Source organism: Mus pahari, chromosome 1, assembly GCF_900095145.1.
Source record: "Mus pahari chromosome 1, PAHARI_EIJ_v1.1, whole genome shotgun sequence".
Taxonomy (NCBI): domain Eukaryota; kingdom Metazoa; phylum Chordata; class Mammalia; order Rodentia; family Muridae; genus Mus; species Mus pahari.
In genome coordinates, this window is record NC_034590.1 from 78,962,848 (window position 1) to 78,977,829 (window position 14,982).

Sequence of the window (14,982 nt, forward strand, 5' to 3'; positions counted from 1 at the left end):
AATGACTCAACCCCATGCCTGATTCCCTTGGTGTTAGATCCAATAGAGGCAAAAGACTAAGACTTGGAGTAGACTGAGGTTTGCTGAGTGACTGACTGACTGTCTCGAGCCTACATAGACAAGCTCAAGGGAAACAGAATGTTTTGATTGATAAACAAGATACTAGGATCCAGGTCAGACCCAGCAAACACTGTCACTGTGAAAGGGAAGGGGGTTAGGAGGGTACTGTCATGATATGAGGCTTGGGATTTGCAGTTCTACTGTGGAGCAGGGCAGAACTGGGTCCCCATCTTGCTACTTTGTTAGGGGTTCCAGTGACTTTTAGGGTTGGTCTAAAAGTACACAAAGCGTCACAGTGCCTCTCTTCTCAGGGCTTTGCATAGGGCTAGGATGCATGCTTTGCAGGAAGGGAGGCATACCCCACTTCTCATGTATGGCTGGGGTACTTTGAATGATTCCCTTCTTCTGGTCCCTAAGGCCAGGCTTCTTTACATCTGCTTGGCAAGAGCATAGGCTAGAGGTTGCTTCTCCGTGCCCTGCCCACCAGAGGCAGAAGGTAGGGAGGTGTAGTTCTGTGTCAGTAATGTGAACAATGCAGTCATGTCCCCGGAAACATTCATAAGTTTAATCCACGCCAGTAATAAAATCGCATTACATTTCTCATAAAATAAATGTTCCCATTTATATACAGAAGACAGACTGTACAGGCCGAGCCTGGCCCCAGGAGGGGTCCCACAGAGACGGGCGGTGGTGGTGGAGAACAGCCACCTTCCCGTCGAGGATGCAGTTCTAACTTGTAGGACAGCAGCTGGCCAGCCCGCGCAGGCAGAGTGGCTGGCCGGCCTGCCAGGCAGGTGGGCAGGTGGGCAGACGGACAGATGGACCTGGAGACCAGATGGTGGGCGTTACTGAACCTGGGATTCAAAGGTGCCATTGAGATGCCCCTCCTCATAGTCCACCTGGCACAAGATCATGTTGTTCTTCAGGAAGAATTTGTCTCCCACGCAAAATCTAGAAAAAAAAAAAATCAAGAGAAAAGAGAGCTATAGGTGAGGTCCCAGAGAGAAGAGGTCCCAGCCTGGCCCAGGAGGTGGGGCATGCATGGGTGATGGTGGTGCTGATGAGCTGGCTGAAACCTCCCAGCGGGTGTAGAGGAAATGCCACTGCACTGTGAGCCTGGTCAATTGCTCTCAGTAGACCCCTGTAGCCTGGGGTGGTGAAGATAGATAGCTGGTCAAGCCACAGGCCTCCCACCAGCAGGTCATGTGAGGAGGTGCCGGGCGAGTGCAGATGCCTTATCCCAGTCCCAGAGATGGTGCAGCGCAGTAGAGGGTAGGGAGCCAGAACTAGAGAGTGGAGGGATGGAGACCAAGAGATGAGGGGAGGTAGGGAGAAGGAGAACATGGCTGCTTCCATCCCTCTGCCCTCCCAGCCTCTTAAGAGTGAGACCACAGTCCACAATTTATTCTTTAGCCCAGAAAGATCACTTTTGGGTCTCTTAGTCCGCTGGAAGCACTGAAAACTTTTCAAGCTTCCCCTTAAAGATGTCCCCTGGTGGCTGAGACTTTAAGCCCCCTGGGTCACTGACTCAGTCCCAGTAGTGGATCTCAGTCCAACCACCAGGTGGCGATGGAACTTCACAGAGCCCTGCTGGTAGGCCGTCTAGCCAGAGCTCTCTGCCAGTCTAGTGTTCCCTGCAGGTCTCTCTAGACCTCAACCTGAAAATATCTGTATGGATTCCTACCCGACCTGAGGGCTCCTGAGAAGAGTTCCTGCTTTTAGATGGTAAATTCCTAGTCAGGAGTGAATGCCTTCAACCCCTCAAGTCTCCCCCCAGGACTGGGATAATGAATAGAGCCCAGAAATTCACAAAAGAGAGAGAAGGCCAGAACCAGATTCATGGGTAGAGTAAGGGGGGAAGTGATATTCCCTAAAGATATCTCTTACCCAATGGGCCTAGGAACCCCTTCTCACAAGACAGGACACAAAACCACATGCACGCAGATACAGTATACTCAGTACACACATTTATTTATTTATTTTTCATAAGTAAACTTTTTTTAAAAAGATATATTTATTATTATACATAAGTACACTGTAGCTGTTTTCCGACACACCAGAAGAGGGCATCAGATCTCATTATGGGTGGTTGTGAACCACCATGTGGTTGCTGGGATTTGAACTCAGGACCTTTGGAAGAGCAGTCAGTGCTCTTACCCGCTGAGCCATCTCACCAGCCCAGTACACACATTTAAAATGTGCATAAAATTCTCACCTCACCAGATACATACAGTATTCACAAACTCTTATGCATGAATAATTATAGTTGCATGCACAACTAAACACCAGTCTCATGTATTAGTATTCGTGTGCACACAAACATTTACAATACAAACATAAGCACATATATACTGGACCTGTGGCATACTCCTACAATCCCAGCAACCATGGCTTTATAGCAAGTTTAAGGGTGGCCTGGGATACATGAGACTCTGGAACAAACAACTCCTCACTCAAATGTACAAATACTTTACCCTATGTACTATATATATATATATATATATATATATATATATATATATATATATATATATATATATATATATAGAAAAAACACACACACACACACACACACACACACCATCATTCAATTCATATAGAAACTTACCACCCATATAGTACACTAATTCTGGAGTGTACACATCTGACCATAAGATGTAGCTACACACATATGCACATGTATGATAAGGACAGCACACACACTCAGCTACATACATAAATGAAGTCACACCTGTATGCATGCCTCCTCAGCGCTCCTGGCTCAGCCAGCGGGCCTCAGGCTCGGGTCTGGGTAGTGTGTGGGGCTGGCTGAGGCTCTGGCACTCACCTCTGATTGCAAAGCTGGCAGGCGAAGCAGTCAAGGTGATACACATTGTCTCGGGCCCGCATCACCATCTCGAAAGCTGGGATCAGCTTGCTGCAGGCAGCACAGTTTCCCGTGGTGCCAAAAAGCCTGCCAGGGGAAGAGCACAGAGGATGTAAGGGCCTGCCAGGGAGCTGCCTCCACCCAGAGGCTAGCCCATTCCCTAGCTTTTAGGACAGCAAGCAGGCCTAGTCAAGAACTGACTACCATATCCTGCCAGATTGAGCTTGAAAACCCTGGCATCTTACTCCCCAGGGGGACTATGTAACTTACAGTCAGGTGTAGACATCATCACCCTACACCCATTTCAAGTTCCCACCAGAGTCCCTCGAGCACCAGAATGGGCCCCTAGCAAAGCCTCCAGACCCACACAAGCTTACATTTCAGAAACCCTGATGAGGCTTCTTGCAGTCTGCCTGTCGTGGGCTGTGTATCCTCACGAAGTCACTTGGAACCGTCCAGAGTCCCGGTTATCTCAATGTCAAAGACCAAACTGCATCCCTCACTGGACAATGCACTTAGCAATGCCTAACCTTAACCCTAACTGAACCTGTGGCTCAGGGACAGGCTAAGAGCTTACAGAAATCACCTCATCTGATCCCAAGGCAGCCCTGTGAGGTCAACACTTATATCATCCCCATTCAAGAAGAGAATGAGTCACAGAGAGATAAACAACTCACCAGGGCACATGCCTGGCTCCTCTGGGAGAGTGATCTCTGCCCATGATCAGGCTTCTTGCTTTTAAAATTACAGTGCTTTCTGGGGCTGCAGCTCAGTTGGTAGCGTGCTTGCCTTGCATGCAAGGAGCTCTGGGTACATGAGTACCCATGTGGTTGTCCATGTCTATAACCCTAGCACCCAGGAGGGAGTCAGGAGGAATAGGAAATGAAGGTAATTCATGTCTACATGGGGAGTTCCAGGCCAGTCTATCTGACATGTCTCAGAAATAGATAAAATGACAGTGTTTTATGAAATTATATTCTGCCATAATCTCACTGTGCCATTCGCCTATGCCTCCTTGGCCATCTTGGAATCTCAGCTTATCTTTTTGTAAAATGAAGCTGCCGGGACAACCCAGCCTGCCTAAAGATGCTTCTCACCCAGAACTGATCCCCCAAAACAAGTTCCAAGGGGACCTGACACAATGGTCTCTTTGAGAGGGCATCCCTCCTCTCAGCTGCTGGCTACAAAGCTCTAGGGACAGGAGGACAGGAAGTTCACTCCCTCCCCATTCATGGCAATTCTTGGCTGGGTGCTCTAATGGTCTGAGCCGACCAAGCTCCTCCTTTCTTCCTTTCTGCTGAGCAAGCTCCAAAAGATGCAAGTGGGCTGAGAGGCGGGTGGTGGGGGCCTCTAATCCCCGATTTGTCCGATTTGTCTGATGCAGGCTCAGACACCTGCAGACCAGCTTGGCTCCATTATTCATTGGCCTGAGCTGCCTGGTGACTCAGATAAAGGCAGACAAAGGCTGGGCCGCAGCATCTGCCTGCCAATGGGGGCCTTTTCTGCCACCAGCACTTGTAAAGGCCCAGGCTCTGGGCAGCTACTCCTCCCTAACCTACTAGCCTACCTGCCTTCAGAAGCTATTCTTTACCTCTACCAGAGCATGGGGGAGGGGGGGCGGCAGGGCCCTGAAGTGGGTGCCCGGAAGTTCCCAACAAGCCCACACTGAACCACACTGCTCCTTCTCCACGTCATGATGGTGGGCCATCATTTAGATAGTCACCTCTCCCTAGCCTGCTAATTCAGTTACCCAGGTAGATGTCCCAAACCTCCAGGCACAAAAGCCCCTTTCCATGTCCTTGAGGGTTGACTTCCCGAGAGCATCCTTAACCCTTCCCCCCCCAGCCTCAGTTTCTCTTTCTGCCCTAGAAGCACTAAATACCATCACTTAAAAAAAAAAAATCTGTTGCTAAAGCTAAAGGCAACAGTTGAAAGGAAAGGTCCAGACAGGTAAAGCTCAGGGTCTCGGGAGGAGGGGGCAGTTTCCAGATAACTCTGGCCCACTCCAACTTGTCCTGACTTGAGCAGAAGTCCCACCAGCTCTCACCCCCATCCTGCTAATTAATGTAATGGGCCTTTCTTCCCCACAAGGCTGCCCAGCCACCATCCAGCAGCTAGTGACAGAGCCAAATGCAGGTGCTGGGTCTCAGCCAAGGCCCCTGCTTCATGGCTTCCTTCCAGCCTTGCTGATGTCATAAATGGCCTAAGGGAGGGTTAATTGGGGAAGGCAGCCCCAGGGGATGAGATCCAGGTTGGGGGGGGGGGAGGCAGAGCTCTGAAGAATGCAAGGTGGGCTAAAGGGGGGGTTAAATGGAGAAAGGTTCAAAACCAAAGGCTCGGGGCTGGTTCAAACCCAGATCTTTAAAAAGCATTGGCAGTCCTTGTCCTAGGGTATGGCTCCCTGCCAACCAAGGCAAATGAGAACCTAATCCCGGTGCACCTGGAGAGGAGGACTCCAGGGAGAGGCAGGCAGGAGACTCCACGGGGAGGAAGGCCCAGGCAAGTCTAGGCTACTTCATCTGCTCTTCCAGGCCCCTCTGAGATGCCCATAGGAGATGGGTAAGGCTGAAGCTATGCTGGTACCCATGGGAAGATTATCTTTGTGCCCAATACTTTACTAGTGCCTAAGTAGATACTGTGGGGCCAAGTCCAGGGAGGTGAAGACATAACCCTGCTCTCGGGTAGCTCACAGGGCTGACACGAGGCAGTGGAGAAGGAGCAGCCGCACAGCTGTGCACCCAGGCTGCCTGGATTAGATCTCAGGGCCGAGTTGCACCAGGCTAGAAGGATGGGGGCTGTTCGAGTAGGGCAAGGCAGCAGGACCCACCTCAGGTAGTCACGCCGGCACAGGATGAGGTTGGCCTTGGTGTAGAGAGTGGAGCCCACCTCGCCAAGGCGACAGTCACAGCAGGCACACTTGAGGCAGTCCTCATGCCAGTACTTGTCCAGTGCCTTCAGCAGGTACCGGTCCTTGATCTTGCGGTTGCAACCTGCACAGCCCTTCTGCTTCCCCTTAGGTTGGACGGAGAGCATCGGCACACCTGTGATGGGAAAATCAGCAAGTATGTCTTTCTCTTGACTGTTTCCTCTAAGTAAAGGCTCCCAGAGCCCTCATTTTCTATTTCTTCCTCAGGCCTCAAGCCTGGCCTATTGGGCAACACGCCATAGCCTATGCCTTGGTCTTGTCAAGATCCATCCAGAAGCTGCTGGCCTTGCTGGGCTCTTCTCCTTCCCAGTCACTGTCCCCTGTGTGATCTGATCCTCGAAGACCCATGTCCTCCTAACACAGCTATAGCTGGCCACCACAGGTCTAAGAACGAGGTTCATTGAGATTCCCAGATCATTCTCATCCTCTTCACTCTTTCTTGAAGGGAACAGGCACTGTGCCTTAGACCACCCACCATGTACAGAACGGTAGTACTGGGAAGAGAGTGGGAGGCTCAGGGTGGCGGCCGGGAAGGCATGGGAGACCTCCCCTCAGGAATGCTTTGGACTTCCATGTGGGCTGGTCTGAGAGAAAGAGGGAGGTTCCAGAGCCAATCACCCAGTTTAGGAAATCTGAGCCAATCTCCCAGTTTAGGAATCCCCCTGCACCAGCTCCCTTGCAGCCTGTGCAAGCTTCTCAACATATAGGAAGCAACAAGGACCAGGCAAGACTCGGTGTGTAGTTATTGAAGGCAGAGCCTGCTGGTAGGTAGGCGTGTACACTCACAAACTCCCTTGTACACAGCATGATGTGCAAGTGTGGGCATGGGCGAGCACTCAGTCACACAGGCCTGGTCCCTTCCCCTGGAACCACTGGGAAGAGCAGCTGGGGTGGAAATGGGCACAACAGTGTCCAGGGGGAGGGAGATGAAAATGCTGGGTGGACGGCACAGAAACCAAGCCTGTGGTTGTACAAGGAGGGCTGCAAGAGAAAAGGCCTCGTAAAAAAAGACGGGGTGGGTTAGAGGTAATCTTTACCCATAATCCAGGCACAGCCAGCAAAGCCCACCCTTCCTAGAGAGCCAGCTCGGCTTCCAACACGCCTTTCCATTGGCCCTATCCAGACCCAAAGACCTATCCATGTTCTTTTCAGGCTCAGCATTCAGTTCCAGCCCAAGGTATCGGTCCCATCCCCAGCTCTGACCCTGTGTCTACCTGCAGGCCCGGCTGATCCAGATCCCCCCCCCTTTCCTTTCCCTCTTCGGGAAGGAATATGACCCCTGGCTTCAGGGGGGACCCTGCCACCTAGAGACCTTAGATTCACAGACATCAGGTCAGAGTATCTGTCCGTTTTCCAGGCAAATGTTCTGCTCCTACAGATGCGGAAACTGAAGTTCAGGCAGAGGGATGGTTAAACCACTAAACTGCCGATGGGGATTGGATTCTGTGCTTTCTCAACCCAGTCACCACCCCTGACCTCTGCTGGAGAGGAGGACAGACCCGAGGACAGGGAAGTTCTCTAGAGAAGAAAGCTCAGGCCCACTACAGCACAAGACCAAGGGACAGGTGAGGGCACGGAGGAGGAGGCCACATAGATGCCCCTGTCAGGCAGAGGTCGGCTCCCTTTTCCCTCCCTCCTTCTATCACCAGAGGACCATCTGTTAGCTGGGAAGTTCACTGCCTAATTTCCTTAATGCAGCTCTAAAGGTTAATTGGTCTGAATAAGAGAGAGTGTTCAGGATGATGGCTGTCCCAGGGTCAGCCAGCGTCTCCTCTGACAGAGCCCAGATCTGCCCATGAAGCCCACCTCAGGAGAAGTTCCTTCTAAGGCCTGGCCTATAGGGAGGGATAAAGTGTAGGAAAATAAAGGGAGACTCGGACTCCAAGGATGGGAAGACCGTCCCCCGGGGCCTGTGGAAGGGCACCCATCCAGGACAGCTGTTCATATAGACACTCACTCAGACCTCAAGCCTTATAGTTTCAGCGAGACAGACTGTGGTCCTTCTCATTCACCTGGTATGTGGGGGGGGGGGGGGACTTGGTCCCTCTAGGGCTCTGTACTTGGGCTCTTAACTCCTGTCTCCCCAGCCCCCTCTAGCCTAGCAGCCAGCCAGCCCCCTGCAGACCTCCCTGCCCCTCCTCGGCTGGCTCTGGGAGCAGAGCCTGGGGCCATGCACTTTCCATTAGGGAGATAGCAGCCCTCTGCTGAAGTCCATTTGGGATCCATTTTAGCGTTATCTAAAAATCAAATCTACATGGTAATCCTTTTAACGTACTCCCGACTTCAGGGGGGGAAGAAAAACAGCTTTGCACTCCTTCAGGAAAGGTTTTAAGCATTACCCAATAATTACTACTCACAAATGAAAACGCCCATCTTTAACAATGGAGGCTGCTTGTGGCCACACACATGCCCAGGCACATGCTCAGGTACACAGACTAGGCCTGGCAAAACAGTCAGTTCACTCAGCCCATGTGCCACCCTCAGTCCCACGGAATACAGGGAGTGAGATTTGAAGCGAGACAGGCTGAAGTCCTGTCTCTCTCTGTTGCAGGAAGGCAGGTAGCAGGCCTGATGAGGAAGTGGCCAGGCTGTGAGAGCAGTCTTTCAGATAAAGTCTCCAGGTCCAATTCATCAGCATCCAGTTACCTAAGGGGTCTGTGAGGGGCTCCAGGGTGGTAGACACTCTGATTCCTGGGCTCTGCAGAACTCTGACATTTACACTCAGCTCTGCCATGTTGGGCAAAGCCAGACACCTCAGTAAGGAAGCGGGACTCACAGAGATCATTGGCCCTTCCCCTTACATCTCACCTCACCCTGCAGAGACCCTCTGCACAAGAGACTGCCTGACAACCAGACCCACAACCTCAGCCAACTCCTACCTGTGCAGCCCAACCTAGGCTGCTACTTCCAATGGGATGTGGGTTTCTCCGAATAGCAAAGCATGTGGGCTCCAAACGGACAGGCCGGAGTCACAGGAGAACACCCTGCCCACCCCAGCCTACCCTCAGCAAGGTCAGTTTTCCATCCTAGTGTGTCTCCTACACCCTGCAGCAGGTCACTGGAGGCCATACCTCAGGAATGCTCCCCCACCCCCCGCCACTGGTCTGCACTATTGCCAGTGGCAAAGACTGCGCCTGGGGATAGACAGACTGCACCAGCTCCTGGCAGAATCCTGGTGTCTTTCTCCTTCTAGCCTACAAGAGAAACTTCCTTAATTCTATCCCAAGGGAGGTACTCACCACTGCTCTGGGAGAGACACCACTGTCCAGGCTATGCTTGAGGGGACAGAGTCAATAGTGGGTTCTAGGCTGAGGGCTAGGAGTGCAGACCTTGGGGAAGCAGGCCCCTCCTTTCTGACCTGCACCTGTGACACAGGGCCATGAGGTCTTGTTCAAATACTGTGGTGGGTCAAGGTGAAGCTATGAATCTAAGCCCAGAAGCTGGAATGGGGTAAAGGACAGCATCCACTCCATCAGGGTGCTATTCCTTCGGGTGCTCATTTCATTTAAACGTTTTATCATTTTGAGCTTTACATTTTTTTTTAAATCAATCTAAATCTTGTTCTGTGTGTGTTGGTATGTGGTTATGTGCAGGCGAATACTGGTACCTTCGGAGGCCAGAAGCATTGAATCCTCTGGGGTTGGAGTAAGAAGCAGTTGTGAGCCATCAGACATGGGTGCTAGGATGTGATCTGAGGTCCTCTGTAAGAGCATGTGCGCTCATAACTGCGGAGCCATTCATGTATGTGTCTGTGTATGGGTAGGTACACAGAAGTGCAGTACCTATAAAAGATGGAAGTCGGAAGGGGGCGTTGGGTCCCCTGGAGCTACCCAACACAGGTACAGGGAACTGAGTTCAGGTCATCTGCAAAAACAGTACCCATTCATAGCTGCTGAGCCGCCCATCACTCCAGACCCTTGTTGGCTTTCTACGTAGCCCACACTGGCCTCAACCGCATTATGTCATCGAGGACAGCCTTGTTCCTCCTGCCTTTGCCTCCCAAGTGCTTGGCTGGCAGACAGGCTTGTGCTACCATGCCCGGCTTTCTTTCCAACTTAAAATAATCTTTTTGGCTCCCAGAAAAAAAAATGCAATAATAGGAATAATTCCCAAGTGTCTATTTCCTGTATCCTCTTCCTTTATTTATAGTTAATACTTTTTCCCCATGAATCATCTAAGAGTTGATTTTAGACATTAAGTTCTAAACCCTATATGCTTTTGGTGTACAAAATACCAATTGCTAAAATCAAGGGTAAAATCAGCCACAGTGCTAGGAAATGATCACTGGAATCCTGTTTCCCAAACTACACATCCTATTGAGACTTCACCAGCACTCCCAACAACATCTTTTATAACAATGTCACCAGGCAGTAGCAGTGCACACCTTAATTCCCAGCACTCAGGAGGCAGAGGCAAGTGAACCTCTGCATTTGAGGCCAACTTGGTCTACAGAGCAAGTTTGAAAGACTGCACAGAGAAACCCTGTCTCAAAAACAAACAAATAAAATAAAATGAAACAAAACAAAACAAAAACTGGACAATGCCCTGGGTCACTTGTTACATTCCCCCCTGTGCTGACAAGTTTTATGTCAACTTGCCACAAGCTAGCATCATGGAAGTGGAGGGAACCTGAGAAAAGGCCTCCATAAGATTTGGTATTCTGCATTTTCTTAATTAGTGATCAATGTGGGAGGGCCCAGCCCACTGTGGGTGGGACCATCCCTGGGCTAGTGGTCCTGGGTTCTAAGAAAACCAGGCTGAACAAGTCATGGGGAGCAAGCCAGTAAGCAGCATCCCTCCATGGCCTCTGCATCAGCGCCTACCTCCAGGTCCCTGCCTTGACTTCCTGACCTGACTGCTTTAGAAGGAAGTATAAGCAAAGCAAACCCTTTCCTTTGTCATGATGCTTCACCACAGTGATAACAACCCTAGCTAAGACACTTGTTCACTTGAACCTAGAGGAACTCCTACAGGTCTCAAGGCATCAGCAGTTCTGAGGCAGAAAGGACATTTATTTTTAGACTATCCCTGATCTGAGTTTATCGGATACCAGTTCCTATAGACTTCATTAACCCTGGGCTTTAGTTTTCTTTCCTCTTTGTAAAATGGGTACAAAACCACACCTTTCCAGGTGTAAAAGTGCCTGCCTTTAATCTCAGTACTTGAGAGGCAGAGGCAGGTGGATCTCTGTGAGTTTGAGACGAGCCTGGTCTACATAGTGAGTCCCAAGACAGCCAGACACTGTTTTGAAAGAAATCAAGAAAAGAAAGAAAGGGGGGGAAGAAAGGGAAGGGAAAGGAAGGAAGGGGAGGGGAGGGGAGGGGAGGAGAGGAGAGGAGAGGAGAGGAGAGGAGAGGAGAGGTCTTCTCAGAGAGCAGTCAGGTTAGATGTGTGTTGCTGACTCAGCGCACAGCCAAGTTCACCTGTCATAGCCTTACAGTAGGGATAGACACTTCCTTTGCAGAGAAGCTAATGAATATGAACTTGCCACTGTGGTCAGAGTTCAGTGCCATCCAGAAGCCAGTCCAGTGGCCAGAGCAGGCATGTCCAGGTAGAAGTCTGCCCCATTTGCTTGCCCACAAGGCAGCTCCAGCAGCCAACTGAGTGAGAGAGGATAGCTGTGGGGCTCAGAGATTCTGAGCAGTGTTCTGGGGGACCAGCTACAAATAGCCTCAGCATCTCTCATAATCCCTCTGTGTTGGTTCCATAGTAAGCCAGAGAAGTAGGAGACTCACTTGTAAGCCCTGCTCAGAGCCTCATAGTACAAGGATGTCTCTTGCCTTCCGGGCTCTCCTTTCTCACCATGGGCACCCCTACCCCTGTGACAGGCAGGGACTCTGGGATGGGCCATCTGACCTAGCACCCTAAGGGTTTTTACTCACTGCTGTGTTAACTGCTACCATTACTCCCATTCTAAAAAGTGAGGTGCGGAAAAGGTTCCCAACTTGTCTGTAAGTAGGAGTCAGAGCTGGGATTTGAACCTTGGCAGCCTGTCTCTGGAGCTCAAGCATGTGACTGCCCCAAGGCAGGGCTGTATCAATGAATGCTAAGGAGACTCACACAGGAGACTTCATGAAGACCGGAAGACACTGCAAAGCATGAGGATACACTCAGCCGCGGGACACATGGGTAGAGCACACGAGTACTCCTGCACAGGCATGGAGTCACACAGGCCCACAGGGCCACACAAGAAGGGGCTGTGTCTGTTTTATTCTCCCCACCACCAATCCTATCAGTGCCCAGCTTGGAATGGACACACACACACCTGGAGACACATTCGTGCTTGCGAGTGTGCATACGCATGGCTGGGTCCACGCACGTTTGTGAGCTGATGTAAATCTCCACCAGGGAGGCACAGGTGCACACAGACATGGGCTGTCACACCCATCACTCTAAAACAAACTTTGATTGGAACAAAACCCGGCACCTTGGATACAGGAGAAAGCAGAAGTCACGTGAATCCTCCAGCGCTCAGCCCTGTCCATCATTCCCTCCCACCTCTGTGGCTGAGAGTAGGACTCAGAGGCTGCCATAGATCGGGGCTCTTGCCATCCACCTGGGCCTATCCCAGAGGTGGAGCTGTAGAGAAGGACCCCAGCAGAGCCCGCCTGTGCCCCTCCTAGGCATCAAACCCCTTGAATAAGGCAATTTGAAAGTGTAATCTAACTCTGCCGCATCTCTCTCTTGCAATCTCGTTTTCTCAGAAGTAACTATTCCGCACAGGCCCGCCCGCACAGCCTGCGAAGCCGCTTCCATTTCACACTGGTTTTATCTCCACAATTTCTCGTCTCAGTGCACTCCTATCCCAGGCCCCGCCACGTGGCAGGTGAGGCCAGAGCTAATAGCATTTCCTACTCATTTGGAATCAAAAGCCAAGGGGAACAACTGTTGGAAAGCATGCCCGTGGTCACCCAGTCCACCCGCTCGTAACGACCTCTCTGTGAGTCCCTTTGCAGCATGGTGTTTACTAGGTCAAGGGAGGGAGGGAAAAGAGACTCCCCTAGCCTCCAGCTCCCTACTGGGGCAGGGAAAGTAAGGCTAGGAGACAGGGCTGGACTAATGAACTGGGGGTCAGCTCAGGGGAGGGACTGACACCTCTGAAGTCAGAGAGAGGGCGGGCAGGGAGTAGGCACTTGAAGACTCATGGTGGCCTCTGCATGAATTCTGGTTCTGTCATTTTTCCAGTTTTGCCTCAGTTTACTCAGTGACTAAATGAGGAGAGACTACGTTAAATAATCATTTTGAAGATTCGTTTAGGTCATAGACATGAAATCCTTATAACAAAGTTTGACCCCGTAGCTGAAGACTATTAGCTATGAGAATATACGGCCGTCTATGCTACGACCCAGCAAGTCTATCCCTAGGTCTGGGGAAGAGGCAGAGCTGTGGGGGCGAGAGATGAGCTCCAAATCTGGGTGACAGAAGTGGAAGGGAAGGCTTGACTCACAGCTGAGGGCTTTCAAGTGGAAGATGGTGGGGTAAGGGATTGCTGGAAGGTTCTGAAGGGGGCCTGGCACAGGACAAGACACTGGAAAGCAGTCCTACAACACATCCGGTCTCCTAATTGCCAAGCCTCACCCACCCCCAGTCGGCTTCAACAGAGAGAACTGCCTGGCAGTTTCCCTAGCACCTGCTGCCAGCGTTATCCCACTCAGCTGGAGGGCGGCACTCCACATCATCCCTCCCCGAGTGCTCCAGGGTCACTGTGAGCCAGTGGCCAGAAATCCCATGCAATCTGTCCCCTGACAAACCCAGGAGTGACCATGAATGGCACAGGCACAGGCTGCTGTCAGGAGGCTTCCACGCCCAGCCTGTTCTGTCCCAGAACCATGATGGCATCACCCTGTCTTTTTCCTATACAACAAGAGGGGGCGAGTGAGTGAACTTTGCTTAAGCCCCATGCAGACCCTGCTGAGGAGGAAAGCTTGGAGCATGTTGCAGGGACAGCTAAGGACAGGAGAGGATGCTTGGGAGCCAAGTGCTGACCCAGGCTCTGAAGAGTGGAGGCCCCCGGGGAGCAAATTCCAGTAGAGTAAGAGCAGGAGGCACTTAGGCAATGGGCTTTGGGGGAGGCCAACTGTCCTTAGCATCTTGCATTGGAACCCCCCAAACCACTGTGACCTTGGTGTGTCTAGAGGCGGATAGCGCCTAGACCCTGGCTGGGGAAAAAAGCTAGGCCCTGCACGACCTAGGCACTTTTGACAGAACATCAGATTAGTGGCTTGCAAGCAACAGATTAACTTTCCCACACTAGGGCCTGGGAGGGTCAGAAGCAAGGCTGTCCGTTGTCTGATGAGAGCCTGCTTCCTGGCTCATGGACAGCTGTCTTCCCACTGTAACTTCACACCGGGAGGGAGGCGGGAACTCTCTGGGCTCCCATGCATAAGGATACCAACCCCACTCATGAGGTTCTACCCTCAAGGGCTGTCTCTCCTATCTGAACTACAGGGAGCTTGGGATTAAGCTCAGGGATTTGGAGGAGACATCCCAGGAGCCAGCTGAGAACTTTTAGACAGGCTGGGAGGAGGAAACACCACGACAGGGCAGCTTCGTGGGCTGACCCACAGACTCCCTTGGTCTTCCTTGGTCCTTCATCAGGACCTGGACGCACAGGAAGCTGCACATGCTCACTGAGGTTCATGAACTGGTATGGTACAAGTACCCAGTGCAGCCTCTCCCTTTCTATGACAGGAATAGGTATCTTTTCTGCTTGTTTCCTTGCAGTCTCAAGCATAGTTTAAAAGCTATAGATCTAGGCAAGGTGGTGGTAGTGGCAAATACCCTTAATCCCAACATTTTCGAGGCAGAGACAGGTGGATCTCTGAGTTCAGGGCCAGCCTGGTCTACAAAGCAAGTTACAGCATAGCCAGGGCTACACAGAGAAACCCTGTCTTAGAAAAACAAACAAACAAACAAACAAACAGCAGCTAGGAGCCCTGATTACCAGCTGGTCTCTGTGCCCTTCCTTCCCTACCTCCCTTTCATAGTACCCACACCATCACCCCAACCCCATCCACATGTTCATAGAGGAACTCAGCATCAATCAACGCACATGCACGTGAGCGCGAGTGCACACATGAACACACACACACACACACACACACACACACACACACACACACCCCTCCTG

The 14,982-nt window shown here is 51.3% G+C and overlaps 1 protein-coding gene across 2 annotated transcripts in view; it reads right to left on the bottom strand.

Annotated features, from left to right (window-relative positions):
• Positions 1-579: 579 nt before the first annotated feature.
• The window catches only part of Lmo1 (LIM domain only 1), a 37,090-nt gene continuing 22,687 nt past the window's right edge, over positions 580-14,982 (bottom strand). Inside the window, exons 2-4 of one of the 2 annotated variants that reach the window (XM_021198200.2) lie at positions 5,754-5,967; positions 2,888-3,013; positions 580-1,011 (exon numbers count right to left, since the gene is read on the bottom strand). In XM_021198200.2, the coding sequence (XP_021053859.1) occupies positions 906-1,011; positions 2,888-3,013; positions 5,754-5,967 (446 nt within the window). In that variant the 3' untranslated portion in view covers positions 580-905. The remainder of the gene's footprint in view (positions 1,012-2,887; positions 3,014-5,753; positions 5,968-14,982) is intronic. The other variant, XM_029540082.1, reaches the window with a different exon arrangement.